The following is a 26,184-nucleotide window of genomic DNA, read 5'->3' as shown; positions in this document are numbered from 1 at the left end:
TCTAACTTTCTCCTTTGAATATTCTAAGTGCTATCCCGCTGTGGTGCTTTTCGAGTTTAGCTTGAATTGTCATCTTACTTGCCTGCTTGTTTATTAAGATATTTACATGCCACACTGTTATGCTGGCATTTCAGGGTGATGTACGGTAGTGTTGTGAAATGCAGTACAAAAACAAAGAAACATAATTAAAAACATGTGCAATCAAGCAGTCAGTTAAAAATACACTTAAAATACTACAGTGGGCAGCATTAGCAGCCAGCAAAGGCCATGCTTAACAACAAAAATGGTATTTAGAGTAGAGTTCGGTAACACTGTGTGTGTGTGTGTGTGTGTGTGTGTGTGTTTGTATTTCTCTGTGTGTGAATGCCATTTGTGTTTGCATTCACTTTATGCCCAGAGCAGCCTTTTAACTGGGAAAAGATAAGTGTCCTAGCAGCTCATACTTCAGAAGTAGTTCATTTTTGTGCACAAGAGGGATATCAATTTTGTCCAGCTCCATAACCTTTAAAATAACACTGTTATGCTTGACCTGTCAAAAAAGCCCATAAAATATTTGTATACTAAAGGCATAGGGATTTCAATAATACATTTTTTAAACACTGACATATCTTGTGTGTGTTTTCATTGCTGAGTTGTAGTAGACCATCTGCCACCTTACGACTAAGTAAAGGATAGTTATTGATTTTTTATAAGCCTCTGAATATGGCTTCAGTTTTCATTAGGATACTGTACCCTTTTAACTGTCAGTTGTAAATTGATGTTCCCACATATTGAGAGCTGGTCTTTCTAAATATATAATATGTGGAGGAGTGTGTGGAATTATTTCTGTCCTTCACCAATATGCCTTTCTGTTAAGCTGTTCCTTATATGAAAGGTTATAACTCACAGTTCAACCAACAGAAATTATATACAGTCAAAGACATTCCACAAGTGTTTATTTTTTATTACATGCAGCATGCAATTACATTTTAATTAGAAGACCCTTAGGGTCTGGCTTAAGAGCAACGTGGAACAGTAAAAGTAGTGCAGAAAACTTCTAAGATTAAATGTTGCATTCATTACTGTGACAACATTCAGGCTTCTGATGTATGCAGATGTTAAGGTTGATCATATAAGCATGATTATAGCTTTCATTTTTAAAACCAAGGATAATAAAACTTACAGCTACAAGTAGACAATATCTGTTCTATTAACTGAAAAGGTGCCCATGAATATTTCAGCTGGATCTCCCTGGAAATGTTTCTCAAGCCTAATATAAACTGCAATCCTCTTAGTACTTACTCAGAAGTAAGTTCCATGGGTTTGCTGCACCAAGTAAGTGTGCATAGGAATGCAGCCCCAATCCATTCTGTCTCCTCCAAAAAAGAAAACAAAAAGGAGGCTGATATAATTATTTGTTATGTCTGCTTCTCCACTTCTGAGAATAATTCATCTAAGTCTACAACTGGAAATATTAATTCACCTTACAAGTGTTGAGAAACAGAATATTTTGTTAGGGATTCTTAGCATCCACTTGAACATGAAGTTGGGCCAAGACTCTGAACTTTTGCTGTCCTGTTCAACTTTAGAACTTGGAATCAGATGGGAAAATGTAACTGTGGGCCAGGGAATGGATTTTTGGGAGCAGCTTTTGTTTTTGTTTTTATTTATTACTTTCAATCCCTCTACAGAATCGTTGAGCTGGAAGGGACTCTGAGGATCATCTAGTCCAACCCCTGGCAAAGCAGGAATTTCAAAATGTGACAAAGGGAAGAAACGGCCATTGAGCCTCTCTGTTGGTTCTTTCACTGGTCCTTTCATCCATCCCTACCTGCTGTAGGACGAAAGGCTAGAATCCCTCTTGCTATGGCATGCAAAGGAGGAGGGAGGGCGAAGAGGCCAGCATAGATCTGTGCACTTTAAATGGGATAATTAGAAGTGGAAATGCTGCCTAAAACACCCTTCAGGATGTATGTCATCCCAAGTAAATGATCATTGCTGCCTTTGTGTGTTGGCTTGGATCAGTTAGTTAATTGCACAGAAGTATAACTCATTACAAAAATGGTTGTTAGAATTCTTGCCAGGAAATAAGGACAGTTCCCTTCTGATCAGTTGGCCATGTGAACTTGACCTTGAAGCCACAACAAAGCTCTGACTCACTCACTCTACTAAAACTGCTGACTGATGCAAGAGCTATTGACAACATCAACTTCCCACTAGCCATCCTGAACATTTTAAAGTTTATAAATCCGAATATATGAGGGCATATGTATATTGAGCCAGATCACTGGTCCCAAAATTTCTTGTGTGTGGCCACATTGAGATGAAGTATGACACTGTTTACTATAAGTTGCTCGGTCCCAGCTCCTGCCCACCTAGCAGTTCGAAAGCACATCAAAGTGCAAGTAGATAAATAGGTACTGCTCTGGCGGGAAGGTAAACAGTGTTTCTGTGCACTGCTCTGGTTTGCCAGAAGTGGCTTAGTCATGCTGGCCACATGACCCGGAAGCTGTATGCTGCTCTCTCGGCCACTAAAGCGAGATGAGCGCCGCAACCCCAAAGTTGTCCGCAACTGGACCTAATGGTCAGGGGCCTCTTTAAGCAAATTAGTATGTGCATGAGCTGTACCACTGGTATGCAGAGCCTGAGCTTTCTCAGCTAATTCTGGGGTGCCAGACATTGAATTTAGCATTTTAAAATATAAGACCTGTTAAAAAATAAGCCAGGCTGGCTTCCCGATGAAATAATCACCTGGAGAGATGGTCCATTAAGAAGAGTATAAAAGAGAGAGTGAATCAAGGAAGCCATCAACAAAAAGTCTCTCTGCCAATGCAGAGGGGGGAATCCTGCCCTGGGCTCGGGGTAGTTGCAAAATACAATGCAGAGTTGGGATGGGGAAGTTTCAGAATTGCAGTGGGCTGATGTAAGCAAGAGGACAAATAGTTACGTTTTGGGTAGCAGTTGGCAAGCTGGAGAAAAGGGGGTCACAACACAATGTGGGCTGACAGTCTGAATCCAATGTGGCAGCAGTGGGAGGGACAGGACCGTCAAGAGTATAAATCTGGAATCTTAGGCTTCAGTTGTATATTTGTGTAAATAACCCAAATATCATAAAGACACCACAGTCTCCACTGTGCCTCATTGTCCAGAAGGAAACACAGACCCTAGTAAGCGTTCCTGGTATCCCTGGAATCTCTTGCCTCTCGGGGATTGGGGTGGCATGTAACATCTTTTCTTATGAAAGTTGTCCCTTTGATCAAACTCTATATAAAGATTTGAGGAGCAAAGCACATAACTCTTTCCTTCTAGTGGCACCCCCCCTCTCCTCTCCCCATCCCCTCCCAATTTAAAGTTTTTTCTTCATAGTGAAATCAAAATTTCTACAGGGTATGCCAAATTACTCCTTCTAATGTTGGTTGCAAACAGGGTTTGTCTTAGAATTATCTTGATAGGAGGGAACTGTAGGTGCAAGTAGTTCACCCAAAGTAACTTATGAATATTGTATATTTAATGCTGAAAGCAAATCTGCAAGCATTATATTCAGACTTTTTAACATGCCAGTTATTAAAGCAAAGGGAAAAAAACCCTCTGGTTTTTATATATGATAAAAGGCAGGGAGAACAACTTTATTTCATTAAATATCGTTTTAACCCCAACCCCACCCTTGGAAAAATGTTACTTAAGGAAACTGCTTTGAGCCAACCTTTTTGAATATCTGACTGGCTGAAATAACTTTAATATGCTGGAGCCTAACACCATTCATCTTGCTGTACCTGAAAATTTACAGTCAGATCAAATGCATTTTTTAAAAATCTGTGAAATGCAAGTCTGATATTTTATTTTCATAAAGTCTGAATGCTGCAACTTAAAAAAGAAGAAGAAGAAAAAGAGAGGGGAGAGAGAACTGTTTATCCTCATTCCAGACGTGAACCTTGGAAAGGTGGCAGAAAAAACAAACAAAGCCGCTGTGTTTTTGGGGTAGTCTGCATTCCTTTAAATTTTCTGACTTCAGCTTATGCCTCGATTTTTCAAGTTATTTGCCCTAAGACTTAACCACTTTGACTCCTGCTTAGAAGTGAGTTATTCTGCCATTCGCCTTCTCAGGAAAACTGTTCAACAATTCCAGAGCTTTGAATATACTATGTGTTCTGAGGGCTTTTATGTTTTCGTTAAATATTATTTTCTTCCCCACTGTTTTTATTTAGTATTATCAGCTTTCCCTGCTATGTTTTTACCAATTCTGTGTTATATGATAGGCGATGCTATTTTTGCAGACTGCTTGTTTTTGTTTTGTTTGGAAAAGAAGCTCTTTATTGCAGCGTTGCTAGTCCATGCATGCACCTGCTTTAACATGCCCTAGATGGAAAGACAGTTGGTCTGCATGGGTATTGACTGGTGTGTGCAATAAACACATTAAACACAATGGAAATCACTTGGCAGGCTTACAGAGGGGGGCACTTTACCTGTTGTTTATGCTAACATTGCAACCTGTTGCTTAAAGATACACACACAATGCATAAAGACTGCTAAACATCAACCATGTTGGCTAATGCTAGCACTGCAAGGGGTGTATATAGTGTGTGAACATGGCTGTACATCTGTGGTTCCCAGTGTGGAAATCCTTGCAGGGGATTTCCTCGTGGGTGCGAAGAGGCAAGGGCATTCTATCAGATGAGGACTCTATCAGAACTGGGCTCAGTGTAAACCTTGTTTCCCCCGCCCCAATGTAAATAGTTTACCTGTCAAGCCTAATTTTGAACTGAATGGGGACATGTGGTACTAATAAAGGATCTTCCGGAGAATTATGAGAATGAGATGAGGACTCCTCTCTTTCCAAGCAGTGCTGCTGCTGAGAGGAAGAAAGAACTCCTTTCCTCTCACCACCAGCCAGATGAGTGAGATGGGAAGATGGGAATGCTCCCGGGTGGGAAGGACAGGGGCCATAATGTTAGTCTCTTGGTGTGTGCTCTAATTCAGATCCTGGGCAAGGAATATAAACATCAGCAAAGCTAAGGCTGGATTTTTGAGATGATCCCAAAATGCATTTGCCTGTTTTCCCCTTATTCCGAAGACTCAAATGGACCTTCGGTCTATGACATTTCTACACTGCTCCACTCCTTCTGCACTTGCTTTCAGTTATTGTTTTATATTAAGAGGAATGGAATGGTCTGAATTAAAACTGCTGCATAAGAGAGTTCTCCAGAGGTTGCAGTCGTGGTGAACTCCACCCATGTCTGACAGCATTCAGTGTGAAACAAGTTCAGGCATTACTTAACTCACCTGGGAGGTTTAGGACTGCATATGTACTCATGCCCTCAGGTCACAGTTTGTTGCTTAAAAACAAACAAGCATATCACATTATTAAGGGTCAATTTGAATTTTACCTTTATAGTAGGAGATAGATGTGGGTTTTTTTTGGGGGGGTGTTATTTGCCTCCTTTGTTTTTTATGCTAATAACACTGCAGTAGATTTTATTGTTGATTAAGTTTGTCTCTTTAAAAAGTAAGAAACAGATTGCTTATTGAGACATACTTAGGCTGCAATCCTAAACCCACATGCCTGGGAGTGAACCACATTGAACTCAGTAGGATTTACCTCTGAAGAGTTGGGCTCATCCACTTTTCTGTGCAGTCCGTGACTTCTAGGCAAGAGGTTTTTCTTTTGTCCTGCTGCTTACCCCAGGAAAATCTGCTGTTCACTGCTGAATTGGAGCAAACATCAGTTGGATTTGCTGCAGGATGATGTTTGTTCTGATTCAGCGGTAAACAGTGGGTTTTCCCAGGGAAAGCAGCAAGACGTAAGAAAAACCTCTTGGACCCATGCCTAGTAGTCACAGTTCAAATGAAAGAAACCACAGGACAAAGGGAACTGTGGATGGACCCATTGTTAGGAATTTATTTGTTCCTCTTGTTCAGCTGCTAAGGAACGGACATCTTTACATTGGCTTGATTCTCTGAGACTGTGTGGATTGAGTGGACAAGACTAATAGTGGGTCCAACAGTCAAGGAGGTGGTTTCTGCAAGTGCTGTAGAAGGAAGTGAGGGGTAGATAGGGCTCATCAACCTTGGAAGGTAGCCCATCCAGGAGAAGCAAAACTGATCCTAAATTTCTGGTTGCTTTGTAGGACATCTTTGGAAGAAGAAAATGCTAAGTAGTAAACCCTACATAAATCTGGAGTGAAGTTCCTAATACAGTTGGATAGCGCCTTGCACACCTTTTTTCCAATATCTCCTGCAGCTAAGCTGGTGTGAAATATATTGCTCTGCTTTCTTTTGGACCACACTGACAAGGCTGAGAGGGGGGATGAATCTTGTCCCTTCGGCAGCCCTAGACCTACCTGTTTTCCCTATTTTAAGACGTAGTCATAAAATAAGCCATAGCAGGAGTTTTAAGCATTCAAGGAATATAAGCCATACCCCCAAAATAAGACATAGAGATAGGCGCAGCAGCAATGCCGGCCACGGCAGGAGGAGGAGGAAAAAAATAAGGCATCCCCTGAAAATAAGCCATAGCATGTTTTTTTTTGAGGAAAAATATAAGACTGTGTCTTATTTTCGGAAAAACACGGCATATACATACTCCCCAGGCTTGCACCCAGGGGAGATCACTTCAGTGCTACTAACACCCCCGGAGGCACATTCCATTGTCTCTCAAAACAGAGATGCAACAACAACCTGTGTTTAATGGGTTATCAAGAGTTTTAGCGTTTTAGTTTCTAGTCAAGCAGTACACAATTCTTGTTAAAAACAAACATTACCTTTAAAAAGTGAGTGCTTATCAAGTTATTTGAGTATTGTTGTCAGTACATGGGCATCAGAATTATGAAAATGATTTGAGGTGCACAAGATTGATCTGCCCTTTGGTAGAGAAACACTTTCCATCATCAGCTGCTATGGTTGTCAAAAGAAATTTCTCTCGTTAGTTTAAAGATAACAATTTTTTAAATAAATTCTCATATGTGTAGTTTGACACTTGCCCTCAGTGATAAATGCACAAATAAAGAAAAGGAAGATGAATTTTGACAGCTTTCGACTAGCAAGAGTCATCTTCATTATGAATAATGTATTTCCACTTGTATCAGACATCTGTCAAATATCAAAGATGGTGGCCAGCACTGTTTGGTTCTGTACTTTCGGTCTTTGGATAAAGCCACACAACATTTTTAGAACAGTCAGGCTGCTCTAGAAGTACCCTTCCTGTATATTTTGTTCAATCATATGTGTCAGGGGATTGTTGCAGCTACTCCCGAGTAAACACGCCCAAGTCCGTTCTGTCTTTAATGGTTTTATTGTGCATAGTATTTACAGTGCAGAGATAGCTGAAAACATGACCTGCTAGTCACTCGCAGAATCCGGCAATGGCGCCCTTCTGCTCCAGGGCCAGCATAATAGGTTGGGCACCCCGAAACGCCACCCTCTAACCTTGCGTTTGGGCGCGCGCCTCAATTGGGGCACTGGAAGCGGCTGTGCTCCCTCTCCTACTTGTTGGCTGGAGTGTTGCAGGGGCTCTGATACATCGCTGAGCCGTGCCTCCTCCACTCCACTCCGCTCCCATCCTCATTTTCTCCCCCTGACCTGCTGCTGCCGCTCTCGCTGGGCGAAGTGCTGGTCAGGATGATGGGGGGAAGCTCCCTGTAGGGAGGTCCCATGACAATATGTATTGGACTACCGTATTTTAATATTTTGTTGGAAGCTGCCCAGAGTGGCTGGGGAAACCCAACCAGATGGGCGGGGTATAAATAATAAATTATTATTATTAATTTATTACTATTATTGACTGCAGTGTTTAGTTGTAAATAACACAACTTTTAGGAGCTAGCTATGCACAGCACTGGTGTGTAACTGGTTTTCATAATGTCACCAAAAAACCTGCTCCATGTTTTCTTTTTTAAAGTACCATAGATAAATGTGTGAATGTTCATGTGGTGCTTTAAAGAAAAATAATAATTGTAATAATAGGGCTAAATCAGGGGTAGGCAACCTAAGTAAGGCCCATGGACCGGATGCGGCCCAATTGCCTTCTCAATCCGGCCCGTGGACGGTTCGGGAATCAGCATGTTTTTCCATGAGTAGAATGTGTCCTTTGATTTAAAATACATCTCTGGGTTATTTGTGGGGCATAGGTATTTGTTCATTATTTCCCCCCAAATATAGTCCAGTTACCACATGGTCTGAGAGACGGTGGACCGGCCCACAGCTGAAAAAGGTTGGCGGCCCCTGGACTAAATGCTTAAACTGTGAATTAAGAAGATCCCAGTTCAAATATTGACTTCGCCGTAAAAATTGCAAGGTAGCAAAACAACCTCCCGGCCTTATCCCAGCTTACAGGATTGCCCTAAATATTCTTAAGTAACATACATAAAGCCGGGAGTACCCTAAAGGTCAGTCAGCCTGTCTGCAGTTAAGGTAGGTCTGCATACTGTGCAGTTGTAACTCTGGGAGACTGTTTGCTGCTTTGCACATTTTAGAGCAGAGTCAAGATTTGAACTGGGGTCTTCCCGGTTCACAGTTTCGGCATTCGGCCCAATTATTACAATAGTTCTGTTATGCCATGCAAAGTGATTTATGTTTAGCAAATGGATCTTCATATACATTTTTGGTGACGTAAAGCAATCAAACTCGTGGACAGTTGCCCACAAACAGCTCAGCACACATAACAGCTGCAATGTAAAGCGTTTTCCACATGTAGCTGTAATATATAGGCTGGTTATGAGAGGACACAGTTCAGGAGGCCTACAATTTGAATCCATCATAGGGTGGATTTCGGGCTCTCGCAAATACGCAAGTTTCTGGAATTTTAAGATGTGGCTGTATGGATAAATAGAAGTCTTCATATATATATATATATTTGGGGGGGGGAATACAAGTGCTGTTTGTATGCTTTTGATTAGGTGAGCGTGTCCGTGGTTGCAATGGTGGTCTGTTTTCACCCAAATTGCACTCTGGATAACGTTGTTTGCTTAAAGATGTTAATTGAAGGTCACTTCCAAATTTGGGTGAAAGAAAGACTGCGAGAGAATTCCCAAAGATCAAAGGGTTCTGTTTATCTTGTTACATTGTCTTTGAAAACAATCTGGTTGTGTACAGTATCCGTTTCTGAAACTATGTCCAGTGTTAAATATAACATGGACTCTTGCCAGGGAGTGGCTGAAATTAGAGAAGATTAATTGCACATGTGGGGGTAGAAAATTGCAAGGGTGTTCTCCTACCCCGACAGGAAAACCTTTGACTTTGTGAAACAGCATGTCTGGTTGAAGAATACTCATAAAGTAGCGGGATAGTATTTTTCAAAAGTAGTGTATGGAATATTTTGTTTTAGGATGAAGAAGAATGTTAGGTAACCATGCAGATGTCTGAAAAATTCTAACCTTTATGGTCCTGTGAAATTCAAGGATTTCCTGGAAATTTTTCTAGTAGACACAGGGAGTTTGTACCCAGTAGTATTTTTAAAAGGCACCTGATGTTCACCAGTCCCTTATACTCAATGCAGCCCCCTGCTTCTCCAAGCTTCTCTTGAACCCTTTGGGTTCGGTCAGTCAGCCAGTTACAAATCCACTGAATGGTAGCAATGCGGGCTAGACAATTCAGTGGATTTGTAACTGGCTGACTGACCGAACCCAAAGCATCAATGGCTCCTCTTCATCCTGGAGAGAAGTGACTAGTGGGGTGCCACAGAGTTCTGTCTTGGGCCCAGTCTTATTCAACATCTTTATCAATGACTTGGATGATGGGCTTGAAGGCATCCTGATCAAGTTTGCAAATTGGGAGGGGTGGCTAATACCCCAGAGGACAGGATCACACTTCAAAATGACCTTAACAGATTAGAGAACTGGGCCAAAGCAAACAAGATGAATGTTAACAGGGAGAAATGTAAAGTACTACACTTGGGTAAAGGTAAAGGTAAAGGGACCCCTGACCATTAGGTCCAGTCGTGACCGACTCTGGGGTTGCGCGCTCATCTCGCATTATTGGCCGAGGGAGCCAGCGTATAGCTTCCAGGTCATGTGGCCAGCATGACAAAGCCGCTTCTGGCAAACCAGAGCAGCACATGGAAACGCTGTTTACCTTCCCGCTGTAGCGGTTCCTATTTATCTACTTGCATTTTGATGTGCTTTCGAACTGCTAGGTTGGCAGGAGCTGGGACCAAGCAACGGGAGCTCACCCCGTCACAGGGATTCGAACCGCTGACCTTCTGATCAGCAAGCCCTAGGCTCAGTGGTTTAACCACAGCGCCACCTGGGTCCCAACTACACTTGGGGGGGATGAAAGGCACAAATACAGGGTGGGTGACACCCGGCTTGAGAGCAGTACATGTGAAAAGGATCTAGGAGTGTTGGTAGACCACAAACTTGACATGAGTCAGCAGTGTGATGCAGCAGCTAAAAAAGCCAATGCAATTCTGGGCTGCAACAATAGGAGTATAGCATCTAGATCAAGGGAAGTAATAGTACCACTGTATTCTGCTCTGGGCAGACCTCACCTGGAATACTGTGTCCAGTTCTGGGCACCACAGTTCAAGAAGGATACTGACAAGCTGGAACGTGTTCAGAGGAGGGCAACCAAAATGGTCAAAGGCTTGGAAACAATGCCCTATGAGGATCGGCTTAGGGAGCTAGAACTTCCTGACAGTAAGAGCTGTTCGACAGTGGAATTTGCTGCCAAGGAGTGTGGTGGAGTCTCCTTCTTTGGAGGTCTTTAAGCAGAGGCTTGACAGTCATCTGTCAGGAATGCTTTGATGGTGTTTCCTGCTTGGCAGGGGGTTGGACTGGATGGCCCTTGTGGTCTCTTCCAACTATGATTCTAAGGTTGGGCGACTCTCTGTGGAACACTATGGGATATTTCATGGAGGGCTGCAATGGACAAGGGGGCATTCGTGGAAATCAGGTGCCCCTCCTTCAGCTAGTGGAAAGTCACCATTGGGTATGGCCTGGAGATCTCTGCAGAGGCAGAATAGACTGGGTTCATTACATTTTGTATAGGCTGTCATTAACCTTTGACACATGATTCTTGATATTTGCCTAGGAGTTGAGGCTATGGTGCACCCAGGTGGCTGAAGATTCCTTCATTATTTAGGCCTCGGGCACTATTCTTTTTCTGGCAAAAGCGACACAGGTCCTGAGCTGTTTAGGACTTTGTATGTTGGAGACTACACCTTAATTGTTCACTAACTGAGGTCACTATTGGCAGCACTGACTATAGCAGAATACCCTCTAGGGCATAAAATGTTGCACTTGGTGGATGAAGCAATGCTCACCCCCTTAAAACAGTGTTATAGCTTCCTGATTTTGGGGAATATTTTTCATTAGGTCTTGTCTCCTTAGATATCCTCCCGTGTAGTTAGTGAGCAGTGATATGCCACCACATCCGCTGTTAATTTTATCTTCTGAATCCATGAAGGTTTGGTCTTTCAATGGCTAATAGTCACAGTAGCTGAATAAAGCCTTCATTGCTAAGAGTCTATGTGCCCCTGAATATCAGTAGATGGAGGTAATTTTTTTTTGGGGGGGGGTTGCCTTTGTGTTCTACGTATGAGCTTCATAGATGCATCTGGCTGGCCAGTGGGGGAACTGGAACACTAGACTAGATGAAATCTTAGCACACTCCACTAGGTGTTCTTTCTGTGTTCTCTTCATTCCCCCCCCCCCAAAAAAAAACTTGAGAAAGGTCTTTGTCTTTAGTTATTCAAAAAATAAATAGAAAAAGTTCAGGATCTGGCACTGTGATTCGGAGCTGTTTGATTTATTGGTGTTAATTACGATTATTTCTAGGCTGCCATAAAACGGAGCCAAGATATCCTTGGTACACATGGACTTTCTTGGTGGACCTGGAGTGCAGCAGCTGGATTGCATCTGTTTTTCCTAGGGTGCCTGCTTCTCTTTCTTGTGCCTAGGTTTCTTCTGACAAGTAGAAGAAACCCTGTTTCCTGTTAAAGATATACAGCACAGATGCAAACATTGATAGCATGCTGTGAAATATATTTCTGAGTGGTATTAAGTGAGAATTTTAGTAAAACCATGTCATACTGATACCATATGCCATATTTTAACATACAAAAGCATCATATAGAGCAGTGGTTGTCAATTAGCTAAGTACTGCGGACCCCCTGTTTTTCAGAAGCCAAGCCACTTTTGAAAATTCCGTTTCCCACGGGTTTTGTTATGTGAATGGTGCCACAGGCTCCCTGGATGAGTTACGCAGACCCCCATTTGGGAACCACTGAAATAGACAACAGACTGAATCAGTAAGGTTGTTTTCCATATGAAAACAACTTTCCCATACCCAGATCATCATTTGGTTCCAAAAGCAAAAGGGGAAGGGGGGGGGTATAAACATTGTCCCCACTGTGGAAGGACGTGAGGATCCAGAATTGGCCTCCACAGTCACTTACGTACCCATTGTTAAAACCTTGCTTATGGAAGACAATCTTACTCGTATACGAGTGATAAGAAGAAGAAGAAGAAGAAGAAGAAGAAGAAGAAGAAGAAGAAGAAGAAGAAGAAGAAGAAGAAGAAGAAGAAATCTGTTCCACAAAACACCAACAGAAAGTATCAGCTGATATGAATTGTCAACAAACACCCCAGCTATATGGTTCTGACTTCATCCATTTATTCAAATATTAAGCAAGTTTTTCAAAGGAAGGCCTTGGAGGGAGCAGCACCATCTAAAATCTAATGTCCTGAATCTTAAATACATGTGCTTGAAATCTGAGAATTGTTGCAAGGTACAAGTACTTACATTTCGGTTCATGGTTTAACAAATGGGAAGTGACTTTAAAGGGGGGGGGGGAAGAGCAAAGTATAGAAACCAAATCTGTTCCTGCTTAGTCCTGTCACTTATGTGCTGTTTCCTATTTATTTACATGATCATTCATTCACAGATTTTTCATCCATTTTAAATCTGCTCCTAGAGTGGCATATGAATATCAATATTAAGACAGCCCCTGAAGTTTATACGTGGCACAGAGGTTAAAGGGATTGGGAGGAGCAAGGAAAAAAGAACAAACTTGGGCACTGGATCTTCATTACAAAATTCTTATAAAGACCGACTGGAATGGCAACAGTTCCAGGAAGGAAGGAATGGAAATTTGCTGTCCCTCAACAGAGCTGATAGCTGCTTCCCTTCTCACCCTCGTCTTAACAAGCTGGCCTCCCCCACCCCTTTCCTTACTGGCTAAGGGTACAGTCCAGCATCTTTGTGCACTGAGAGGGGCTTGTATTGGCCAGAGGTGTCTCCCCACCCAGCCCTGTCAGCCACCGTTTCTTGAGTCATACCAGCTGAGGATGCAGGCAGAACTGCCGCTGGGCCCCCCCCCCCCATGTCTTGTGATAACAGACACACCAGTCAGCATGTGTGGCAGGGCTAAAGATGTGTTCATGGTCCAGCTGCTCCATTAATTCCTGCTGAGCATCGGAGTTTAGGGTTTGGATTGGCCCTAAACTCCTAATTGCCTTGGGCGCCTGTGTCGTTTTCCTAGCTAAACCTTACTTCGAAAGCTTGGACCAATGTAGTATTTGTTTCCCTTTCCCCAGAGCCTGGCTTTTTACCATTCTGTACTAGCTCTCATCCCCAGTTGTGTGTGTGTGTGTGTGTGTGTGTGTGTGTGTGTGTGTGTGTGAAATTGATGCTCCACAATGAATAAAAAGTTGAAGGCAATAATGGACGGGACCAGTACCATTGGAGTTTAATGCAATGATACTTAACTGATGTTTAGTATCAGCTGATCCCTGGAAGCTGTATGTCTCTAATTTATATATCTGCTTGCGAAGGATGGCTCTGTGTATCCAAGTGTTCTTTGTAATGCAGCTGGTGATGTTGACTGGCCTGCAGCAAACTTATCCCCTCTTCCTTTCTCCTCCAGCCAATCCCCTGGTGCCTCCATGAGACACAAATGACACCTATCCATGCCTTGTATCTGTAACTGTAATGCAGGCTCTTCCTGAAATGAATATGCTTGTCATTAACCGTAGTGCTGTAGGGAATAGTTGCTGCTTTTTACATTCTTCCACGTGATGACCTGTGGCTCTTTCAAGGCTTCCACAGCACCAACGCCCAGTTCTATTTAAAACAAAGGCTTGCCAGAGGGTTTAAATGTGCTGAATGTTCTGTCTGGGACGACATTGGGTGGGGTAGAGGGAATACTGGTACATACTACTATAGGTCTGTGCTGAAGCAGCTCTAGGCTTCTTTTGTTATATAGCCATCCTGTGTGTTGAAAGCCCTGTCTCCTGCCAAAGGTTCCTTTTGTTCCTAAAACTTTTACCACATACTGCCTATATTTTTATCCATACCCGCAGGGATTTCCTCTTACTTTTTTAAAAGCATGTTTTTGTGCTTACGATTTTTATTCTCGTGCTTCTATTATGACTGACTGGAACAGTGAAGCTCTGCATCCTTCCTTGTAAAGGTACTTGCTACCTTCGTCCCTCCGCCTTTTGAGGCAACTCCCAACCTCCTCCAGAGGTTAAATATGTGACTCAGTGATCTGCATGTTGCTGCTTATAGTCTTCTGCTTGCAGTTTTCTGAAATAATAGGGGTTTCTCTCTTGCAAGGAGATTAAACACAGCATTCTGAGGTAGCACATGCAGTTTCCTGGCTCGGGTAAACAGCCACATTCAAACAAGAAAACCGTAGACATGGTTTTCGTAAGAGCGGCAAAACACAGTGCGTAGTCAAACTTAATGCATCTTGGAAATACAAATTCCAGTGCCTTGTGAAATACGCTACATGAAGGCTGATGTTCTCAGAAACCTCAATTTGGTGTGTTTGCACAGACCTGCCTTTCGTTGTCTTCATTTTTGGTGAAGGTTTCATGTGGGCCGTATCTTCCCCATATTACATGGTGGCTGCAATTGCAGGAAGAGATGGTGTCCGCTTTAGATTCTGGGCATGTGGTAAATCCAGCCTGACCATGTCCCTTTGGTTGTGAGTAGTTGCTGCAGTGTTGGAATGTCAAACTTGCCACCTCTCTAAGCAGTGACTGACAGCCCTATGCATCATGTTTTTTAAAGGTTAGTGATCTCAGGGATGGTGATCAAGATTCTTTACCCAAACCCTTTGTTCTCATGACTGAAGAAAAAACTTGAAAAGGTGGGATCAGATCTGAAAAGTGAAACATTAATAATCTCTTTTTATGGCTCTCTGTATTAAGGATTTATGTTCTTGCCCTCCTGTTTTGCATAGAAAACTTTTAAGCAGCTATATATCGACTGTTAGAATCCCATCAATATACTGGGAATCGTCAAGTCAAAGACAGACTTCTCAAACAGCTGAAAGTGTTTAAGAGGGGATCCAGTATTTATAGTTGTTTTTGTTTGTATAATTTTGTTGTTGTTGTTTAGTCGTGTCCGATTCTGCGTGACCCCGTGGACCAGAGCACGCCAGGCACTCCTGTCTTCCACTGCCTCCTGCAGCTTGGTTAAACTCATGTTAGTAGCTTCGAGAACACTTTCCAACCATCTCGTCCTCTGTTGTCCCCTTCTCCTTGTGCCTTCAGTCTTTCTTAACATCAGGGTCTTTTCCAGGAAGTCTTCTCTTCTCATGAGGTGGCCAAAGTGTTGGAGCCTCAGCTTCAGGATTTGTCCTTCCAGTGAGCACTCAGGGCTGATTTCCTTCAGAATGAATAGGTTTGATTTTCTTGCAGTCCATGGGACTCTCAAGAGTCTCCTCCAGCAGCATAATTCAAGTATAATATAAGAATGCTTAATTATCATCTACTGAATAGAGTTTTGATCTAAATCGCTGCTGATTGTTAAAGGAGTGTTGATGTTTTTGGGTCCTGTAAGAGTTTTTGCCTGAGTAGATATGGAGGTAGAGTTGATAATGAAATGTAACGTGAGTTTCTTTTCCTCCACAGATCTCTGTGCACTTTGGTATGTAAATGGACATACTCTTTGGAGAAAGGCTGGGATGCTAGTTTTTGGAAGCTGGTTGGATTGGAAGATTTGGTGGCAAATAACTATGCAAAAATAGGTAAATCTATATTACCTACTTTTTAACTTTTAAAATAAAAACTTCATCTTATTAGGTAATAGCCCAGTTCAGACACGTTGGGAAATACTGATTTCCTGTTAGGAGAACATGCTGTGGTAAGCCATGCATTTGTGCAGTTCTCCCTATACTGCATGAGGAGAGGACTTTGAAACTTAACCAAACCTTGATCTTGGTTTGTTTTAACAAGCCACAGTTCCCTTAGGCCTGAAATAACAAGGAACTGTGACTACTTAAAAACAGAACTTTCAATGTCTTCTCGTATGTAAAGCAAGGGAAGGGGAAGCACCTGAGCCTGATTCTCACTGCTCTGTGTTTGCATGCATGATTTCCCATTATATGTTTTGGCAATATTATATATATATCAGAGGACTGCTTTAGAAGTGAGCAATTTTGGGTGCACCAAGACAATTTGTCCTTAATTGTGCACAAAACTAATTTTCAAAAGTAGGTGGTTTTGGTTTCCCTGGGGAAATGTGATCAGATGTTGGGTGAAAGAGACTTCCTGAAACTTCTCGCTTGCCATCAAAATGCTCCTCTCCTAATCTAGCAACGGCAGAAAAGGGAAGCATTCTGGCATTATGATGTTTTCCTTAGGAGGGCTGCTCCAGAACCAATACTCTTTCACTTTTGGGCTTCTGCATATGTAATACTGTATTAAAGGTAACGGCTAAAGGGACCCCTGACCATTAGGTCCAGTCGTGACCGACTCTGGGGTTGTGCGCTCATCTCGCATTATTGGCCGAGGGAGCCGACGTATAGCTTCCAGGTCATGTGGCCAGCATGACTAAGCTGCTTCTGGCGAACCAGAGCAGCACACGGAAATGCCATTTACCTTCCCGCTGTAGCAGTTCCTATTTATCTACTTGCATTTTGACGTGCTTTCGAACTGCTAGGTTGGCAGGAGCTGGGACCGAGCAACGGGAGCTCACCCCATCACAGGGATTCGAACCACCGACCTTCTGATCAGCAAGCCCTAGGCTCAGTGGTTTAACCCACAGCGCCACCTGGGTCCCTCAATACTGTATTAGTTCTCTCTTAATAGTAGGAAGAAAATAAAAGCCAGTCTTCATAATTCATATCATTTACATTAAACTCCCGATAGTACTCCTTCTACTGGCAACATTCACTTATCATATATCCATGTGTGTCTGTGTATAGGTGTGTGTGTGTGTGTATAGGTGTGTGTGTGTGTGTGTGTGTGTGTGTGTGTGTGTGTATCTGTATCTTTGCTACCTAAGCACACTTGACTGGATACATGGCAGATCTTTAGACCAGTGGCAAGGCATATGCAAACTTCATTATTCTGCTTTAGTTTGTTATACCACTGCATTTGCAATGCTGCAAATCAACAGAATCAGCAAGCTTAAAACAATGTGCTAAACTCAACTCTTGACTTGTCCCACACTCCTTTCACCAGCTTGTTACACTATATTTAAGTTGCTTTGAACTTTCCTGAAGCCTATGTATAATTAGAATTTTAGACTTGCTAATTGCAAGATTCTTATAGTAGATTTCCATTAAAAGACCATAATGTTCATTTACTAGAAAATCTCCAGGATAGCATTCTTCAAGTTTCCTTGTTCAGTTAATGGACTTTTAATGGCGTCCTAAGCAGGCATGCCATTAATGAGAACATTAGTGTAAAAAAGAAAAACCCAAACCCCTCATCCCTCAAAGTTAATTACCTGATTCTCTCTCCCCCCCCCCACTGCCACTTAGAGAACAAGTTTCTATAACAGTTTAATGCAGCAGCACTAAATGGAAATAATTTGATATCAGTAATGAAATCCATAAAGTTTCAAAAGAGATGCATTAGGTGTCGAAAAATTACTTTTTACAACTGTAGGTAAAAAAGGCCCCTCTGTATGATTGTCAGGGACCGGCTGGTCAATGAGGAGTGGTGGGAGATTCCAGCTGGAGAACCCCATAGGGAAACCTTAGAAGAGGAGGGCTCTGAGATGGGGGAGTGGTGGTGGGACAAGGAAGACAGATCAGAGGAGGAATGGGGGGGGATGCTGAACTAGCAACAGGAGAAAGAGAGAGAGAGAATGAGAGAACTGCAGGTGTGTGACAGGCTTAGGAGCCTGCAGGTCCTACTGTGTTTAGCTCTTCTTCCCCCTTGTCTCTGAGAACCCAGAAGGTTCTGAAGGTTACAAAGCAAAGAGCACAGAGAGCTCAGAGGCCCCCTCCCTGGCGCAGCTTAAGAGTGCTAGGAAGATAGCTGGATGGAGAGGAGGAAGTGGGAGACTCAAATCGTCTTTACTGGGGCCAGTCGTACCCTAGGTTTCTCTGTGTGTATTCTGTTTCCTTGAATAAAGAATTGCATTTTCTATTCGTCTCTGACACTCTGTAGTACAATATCATCTGGCACCAGATCTTGCCGTCTTCTGTATGGTCCTTAAGAGACCAGTTTAGCTTCCACTGCATTCTTTGTGGGATGTGCAGAATAAACCTTGATGGTTCAACCTAGCTTGCTTCCAAAAGTGACAGGAAGCCATCCTTGGCACAAGGCAGTGCTGTAGTTAGCAGCTGCGGGGAGGGACTTAGGATGGATCCAGGGGCAGAGGAAGGGGGTGCGGTGGGTGCGGATCGCCCCGAGTGCCAACATTGAGGGGGGTGGCAAAATGCCATGTGATACTAACTGTGGAGCCTGCAGTGCGACCGAGCCATGCGCCTCTCCTGGGAGAGACATGGTGGCTTGGGTGTGTGCAGGCTCCGTGCTGTCCAAACGGTTCGTCTGCTGCCTCCCCCCCCCCAAGCTGTGGGGCGGCTGAGTGGGAGGAGGCAGGCAGACTCCGGAGGTCCCGCAGTGCGCCCCGCTCCGCCGCTGGGCGCGCTGCCCCAGGCTCCCAAGTGGCTTCCTCCGTCGCTGGATGGATCACATAGACCAGTTGCTGCTCTGCTCCCCCAAGGCTATAAACAAGTCCTGTGCTTCTTGCTTTTCCCACCCAGCCCTGGCCTGAAGTGGCAGGTGGTGCCGACGACTACTCCTGCTTCCATACAGGTGGTGGGCAGCTCCTAGAGCAGGAACGAGGGGGCAAGGATTCCTTTCTGATAACCTTGCAAGCTCTGAACCTAATCCATTATTTTTCCTGTAGCAGAGTATAAGCAGAGTCTCCTAAACCTTTAGAGTTTTTGAGATTTTCTTTTTGCTTAAATGCAGCCTTGCTGGCTATTACCAGATGCACCTTTTAGAATCCCCTCCCCCTCCCCCACCCCCCACACTAAAAGAGTATAAGCAGTAAATAAATGTTTTAACAGAAATTTGAGCACCCTAATGGCTGACGAGCCCCATGAAGAGAAATTTTTAACATAAATTATTTATGAAGTGCAAGCTAAGGATTGAATACAATATTTATATAGTGCGTTTCAAGGACAGGGAAAAGCTCTCTCTCCCCCACCCCCACCCCATTTTTTTTTTTAAACAACTAAATGTGCATGTTGCCGACGAGAGCAAATTCTCTTTAAAAACCTGACAGTTCAATACAGGGAAATTAGAATGAGAAAAATGAAAAACCAGCAATAATAGGACGCCAATTTGAAAACCACCCTTTTATACATTCGGGGTGGGGGTGGGGGTCATTTCTTGCCGCTGCTTAAATTGCAAACACACACACACACGTAAATTCCAGGACGCTTTGAACAGTTCTTGTTTTATTTTTTGGATTTGCGTTGTCAACCACAACTCGCCTCTCAACATATATATTTTTAGCAGATTAAATGTAATAAGTTACATCCAATCTAGCATCCTGAAAACTGAACCCGGGTGCAATGGCACCTTCCCCACCTGTGATGTCCCAGAAACTGGTAGTCGAGGTAGAACATAACCATCATGGCAAGTAGCCATTGATAGCCTTATTCTCCATGATTTTCTCTAATCTCCTTTTAAAGCTATACGTTAAGGGTATAAAAATAAGTTCTGAATTGCTGTGAACTTTATAGATTAAATCCATGTGTTTTCGTAGTAGAAGAAGGTGGCTTGTGAATGGGAGAATTCTCACAAAAAAGCGGACAGTAGCATTCACGTTTTTTGGTGATGAAACCCATAGTGTTATGGCATTATATAACCTACATTAATATTAACTGATCTGATTGCTTCCACACGAGATGTGCTTTGCTCTTTCCAGCTGCCCTCCAGGTTTGCCCATGCGGAGGAGAAAGGAGGCATCAGAGAGAAGGGGAAGGTCTCCCCCCCCCTTGCCAGTCAGTGTCTACCACAGTCCCACCAGTGGGAGGAGAAGGTGGGAAAGCCTCTCTCCCACTTCCATGGATTCATCCTGCTCACCGGCTTTAGGAAGGCACAGGGACCAAGGGTGGAATAGGCATGGGCACAGGCAAATAAGCAGTGGCATCTCACAGCCAAACAGGGGAGGGAGGGTGATTTGGAAGAAGAATGTATGCTATGGATGATTTAAGGTAATGCTAACTGTACAGTACATGATTTTCACCTTAAGCACTGACTTTGGAACATAATCCGCACAAAAGATGTACAAGATTTGCTGCAAATCAAGGTGGGGGGACGACGGATAAGGACGCTACAGAAAACATAGACTGCAACAATTTTACATTGTCATTGTTTGGATTCTTCCATAAAGAGTAAGCAAACAAGATTGCCAATTCCAGAGAAAATGGCTAGTGGGGAAGCAACATCTGTTAAATTTTCATGAACTATAGATCTTTGAGGTGCTGAAGGCTGCAATCTGTTTTTTAAATGGCCTGATAAATTTTCGTCCTCATTCTCATACTTAAGGGGCTACTTAAGGGACCAAATAATGATTTTTCACTGAATAGCAAGGCTTTATGCATTGCCCTGTCCTTCCCCCACCACTCCCAAAGCAATGTGCATTTCCCCCAAAGTAGAAAATGTTGTAGATATGATATAGCTATTTCTGGGGTTGTCAGTACCTCATATTTTAAAAGGTAACACAAAGACTCCTTTATGAATATATTCCCACTAAATCTGTGATGAAACTATATACTTTCAGTCTTCACTTTGAATTCAAAACAAATCTCCACAAGTCTTGAAAACAAACATTTTTTGGGTGGGGAAATACCACTTCTAAATAATCTCTGGGCCTTGTCACCTATTGGCCTAATCTGAGTCTTCTATTCTCTCATGCTCCTTTTTCCTCCCATCCGAAAAGGGGAAAAAAGAGAAGAAGTGGAGGGTTTATACGATATTGGCTCATTTGAACGCAGTCCCTCCCTAACCAGCTGTGCTTTGAAAGAATGGTGGAGAGAGAAGTTTGGTTTCCTGTTTGTGATCCTGTATTTCTGCATGGTGGACTCCCGCTCCTGGTTATATTTTAATTGAAACAACAGATTTGTATGTGAAAGAGTCCTTAGCAGTTGGAGAGGGTTTTTTTCATAAAACAAAGTGCCTTTATGAAAAAAAATTGTGGCTCTCAAGTGAGTGTTGTTTTCAAGTATGTTTTATTTAAAGGCCTGACTCATATGAAGTGTATTTCTGTCATGTATTCTTTGGGCCCTTATGGGATGAACATTGCAAGCAATGCTTTGAAAATGCTGGCGTTGGTTTGGCTTCCTGTAATTTTGCCCCCACATGAATTTCATGATGGCACAATAGTGCCATTGCCATCTTGCTAAGGAACATCCTATGGTACCTCCAGTCTGTGTAGGTTGTTTGTCAACTACTGTTTCGGAACACATTTATTATTATATTTTCCCCTTGCAAGCATGGTTATGATCTTCTAATCTGCTCCATAGCATTGTAACAATGAGTGGTGTTCTGAAGCTAAAATTATGCCTATTTAAACTTTCCCTTCCTGTTTAGAATGAAGTGCAAGGGCACTTTTTCAAAATACATGCCAGTTCTCATTTTTAGTAACTGTCAAAGATGAATTGTTTCAGTGTACATACTGCCTCTAAGCATTATGCACAATCCATTGTATATCATGTCCCACAAATACTTCTTCAGGATTTAGCTAAATGCATTTTTAAATGTAGCAGGAATAATCATTCTGCAATAGAAGTGTTATACCAGTTTCTTATTACCTTTCCTGGGCATTGAGGTGAGCTGAATTTAAGTAACATAACAGCATCTTCCTACTTACGTACTTTCTTAAATCCTACAATGAACTAAAGCTACTTGTGGCTGGGACATACATTCCCTTAAGACACTTAGAAGGACACTTGTAACATGAATGTTATTGGTACACAATTGTATTAGAGCATGCTCAATTAACAGTAAAGATTATGTCCGTCAGGCATGCACATATATAAATGTATAGAACTCAATTCAAAGCTGCATTTAGAAAAAACATGGTAAAGTCTTGGCTTGTTTCCTTGTTTTTCTGCAGGTGTTACTTCACACTTCCCCTTGCTCCACCGACATGTTCCTCAGGCTTATAACTTGTTTCGAACCTTCTTCACAAGCAGAGTGAAGGTTCTATAGTGAATACTGCATTTAACCCCTTTTTGTATAATTGCATATATAAAAGTACGCACACATACTGTCTGCATCCCATGTGGCTGCTCATGTTTAAGGAGGGTGGAATGTACACACCCTTTTAACCCTCTGTTTGCATAGACTCTTTGGCCCGAAAGTGTGTGCATTGTCCCTAACTTTCCAATTACAGGATTCCCTGGGTATTTGCAATCTTTCCTTAGCTTTAGCCTCAGAGTTTACTGGGTTGACGAATAGTCCTAACTTAGTAGGAACCTAACACAAAAATACAACTTTGGCATAGTATGCAACATACATTTCCAGTCAGTTTAGTTGCCAAAATTCAATGGTGGTTACACCAGAATGCATTTACTTCTTTAAAGCCACCCCCCGCACGCATGTCACATTAGTTAAGAAAGAGGAGTCTTTTCCTCTTCATCCCCCTTTTGTATTTTGCACCTCCTCTCCATCTTTGAAATGTGGCAAATTACAGTTTCACATAAAACACAACTGGTTCTGCATGACAGGCTAAAAGCAGCTTTTGAATGACTGAATCTGTCATAGCTGAGTCAGCTGTACAGCTGTACTGCCTTGCTCGGTTTTCCCTTTGTTGTTATTATTTTTTTAAGGGCCAGCGAACACTAAAACTTCCAATTCCATTCAATATTAGTATGACTTTGGACCTTGCGATTAAGTTACTCAGGTTGACTAAAGATGTATTGTTAACCGCCTCGTGTTACGTCTGGTAAATAGCCAGTTGCCGTGACAACTGCCTGGAAACATGGTGGGTCATTGGTACCACATAACTTTCTTTAAACCAATCATGAGCAAATTCCGGAACTAGTCTTTAGGATAAAAGGGAAGGAAAAGTTCCAGACAGCTTTTTCCTTTGGTAAACTTGTTTCTCGCTCAACCCGGGGGGGGGGGGGGAGAGGCATGGAGTTCTCTTCTAAAAATCCCAACCAGACGCCTGTGGGAAACCTGCAAGCAGGATTAGACCACAAGAGCACCCCTTCACCCCTGTTCCTAGCAAATGGTATTGCTGTTGTGAGAGTGGAGCAGATTTCCCTTTCTTCTCCTCCCCACTGCACACTCTCAGAATCTGCTCCAGATGGTCGGGGGAACAGATTTTGGGGGCCAACAGGAGGCTGCAGGGGGAAGGAACATAGGAAGCTGGTTCACAGTGAGTCAATCCATCGGTTCACATAGAACTCAAGAGAATACTTTCAGGTATACATGAGAGTATAGAATATTAAGCTGATTTCTTAGAAAGAATTGTAGTAGCTGTTTTCTACCCAGCCATTGAATACTATTGAAACCACACTAATGGTCCTTTTGAAAACCACATGAGTGTAGCTTTGCAAGTATAGCATCCATGTTTATCTTATTCCTGGATAAATGTAATCTTTATTGTGGTCCATGGGGTCACGAAGAGTCGGACACGACTAAACGACTAAACAACAACAACTGTTGATACAAGGGTTTACATTGTTATGATTAACGTTACACAACAGGCATGTGTTTTAAAATTCAAAAGCAATATTATTGGTGCTTGGTAAATAGAATGAAGGGCATATCAGGTCAGGGAGAAGAGGGCAAAGGATCACTTTCAAGCACGGGAAAAGTAGCATTTGCCTCCCAACAGACTGAACATAAAACAAGACTTGCTGGGTCAAACCAAAGCATCCAGCACCCTGTTTTTTACACTGACCAACCAGCTATGTTTGGCAAGCAGAATCTGAGATCTCCCCACCTGTAATTCCCAACAACTGGCATCCAGAGACTAGGGCTGGGCGATACATTGATATATCGTCCAAAACCGGTTTGAAGTTCACATCATGATAATTGTTTCATAATATTTGAGCTGGCAATATATTGTGAATCACAATATATCGGCAATAATTGGAAATTTCTGGTTTTCAACATCACAATAACTAACCAGCCAAACATTGCGATAACTCACCAGCTAAACTTTGCAATGTTATCACCAGCTAAACATTGCAGTCTACCACAATGTCTGAAATAATGATGGAACTTAGAGAGGTGGACAGGACAATGTCCTGCCAACTGCTACTACTTAGGGGACTAAAACGGATAAATGACAATATTATAATAATCTTTATTGTGGTCCAAAGACCCATAACATGGATTCAGAATAAAATACAGATTCGGACAGACAACCTCCCAGGGAAGGGAGACCGAAGCGTTATTTGTTTAGTCATGGGTATGTTGATCTTTGATTCGTGTGACTACTGAAAGAAACTTTGCCACTGTGATATCATTGGACTTGTCGTCCAGAAGATATTTGATATAGTAGGCTTCAGATTGACCCGGCCGATTTGCCAATAGTGGTTTAATCAATAGTTCCCCAGCTTGATCATATGTCCGCAATGCAATAAAATATGCCTCATGCAGTCGATGTCCTGAGAGCATACACAGGTCCTATTTTGATAAGGGATACCTCTCTGTCTGCCTAAATGACAATATTATCAATTATCAGACACTCAGTTTCATCAGCAGACAAGCCAAAATGCATCCCAACAGGACTTTTGGTTGGGGGCTTGGCTACCAAACGGTGGTATTCAGGACAATCCAAAGTATGGCAATGAGTCATAGTGAATACAAATAACCTGGGATTGCCAGATTGCCAGCAGGCCTACAAGGAGGCAGAAACAGCAGTGGCAGAAATAGCTTGCCATGACCGCGGTATGTGTTGGCAGTAGTGGCAACAACCTGCAAGGCCTTGGGGTTGCACCACAATGAGTGGTGGCCTGCAAGTCCTTGTGACGGCGATGGAAAAGGGCAGCAGTAGCAGTGGCAGCCTGTGAGGCCTTGCGACTGCGGCACAAACAGTGGCGGCCTCTGAGGCCTGGCGGCAGTGATAGAGAGTGATGGCATTAGTAGCAATGGCCTGCAAGGACTCAATGGGATGCAGTAGCAGTGGCAGCCTGCGAGGACTCACAGCAGTGACAGGAGGTGGCAGTAGTAGCAGCGGCAGCTTGCAATACCTTGCGGCGGTGACAGGGAGTGGCGGCAGTGGCAGCACCCTGCAAGGCCTTGCAGTGGCGACGGGAGGTGGCGGCAGTAACAGGGGGGTGCATTTGGCTTGCCTGTTGATGAAAATGACCATGAGGTGATTGATAATCATCATCACCAGTTGTAGACCCTTAAGAATCAGCAGTTTCCAGGCCATTGTCCTATTCGCCTCTGTGGAGTTCCTTCCTTATTTCTGATATTGTTATATATCGATATATCGCGATGTTTAGCTGGTGATACATTGCGATGTTGAAAACCGGTTACTGCTCATTCCTCTCAGAGACACATTACTTCATATACCGGACATAATGCTTAGCTATATCATGACTAGTAGCCATCCAAGTTGGTGGCCGCCAGGATGAGACTAGTGCATTTTATTTTGTTTTTCTCCTTTTGTTTTCTTAGGAAATGAAGTTCTCGCTCCAGGAGCTCCAGTTGGAAATGGTCTGACGTCAGAGGCTGCTGAAGCCCTTGGCCTTGCTAAGGGGACCGCAGTAGGCGCTTCTCTCATTGATGCACATGCTGGAGGAATAGGTATTCTCTAAAAGGGTAGCTGTTTTTTCTCTGTTCCACTTCCATATTATAAGCAGAGGCTTGCACTGCAAAGGCTACATTCCATATGCATTTTCAGTATTGGTTACCAGGTAGGTATAATCAAGTAAGGAAGCCTTATAGCACGGGAGCCTTTAAAGGGAGCTATTATGAGGAATATGACAGTATGCATAAAACTGTTCTGGTATGTTACCCTGGACAACATGGCTAATCTGTTCGG

General features: G+C 42.9%; 1 protein-coding gene across 5 annotated transcripts in view; it reads left to right on the top strand.

Moving 5' to 3' along the window:
* FGGY (FGGY carbohydrate kinase domain containing) overlaps nucleotides 1-26,184 on the top strand; it is a 156,252-nt gene that overhangs the window by 49,524 nt on the left and 80,544 nt on the right. For all 5 annotated transcript variants that reach the window (XM_035124274.2, XM_035124273.2, XM_035124277.2 and 2 more), the window contains 2 exons: nucleotides 15,834-15,949; nucleotides 25,818-25,946. In XM_035124274.2, the coding sequence (XP_034980165.1) occupies nucleotides 15,834-15,949; nucleotides 25,818-25,946 (245 nt within the window). The remainder of the gene's footprint in view (nucleotides 1-15,833; nucleotides 15,950-25,817; nucleotides 25,947-26,184) is intronic.

The sequence above is a fragment of the Zootoca vivipara genome, chromosome 7 (assembly GCF_963506605.1).
Source record: "Zootoca vivipara chromosome 7, rZooViv1.1, whole genome shotgun sequence".
Taxonomy (NCBI): domain Eukaryota; kingdom Metazoa; phylum Chordata; class Lepidosauria; order Squamata; family Lacertidae; genus Zootoca; species Zootoca vivipara.
The sequence above is the reverse complement of the archived record's forward strand: the minus strand, read 5'-3'. Positions and strand labels throughout refer to the sequence as shown.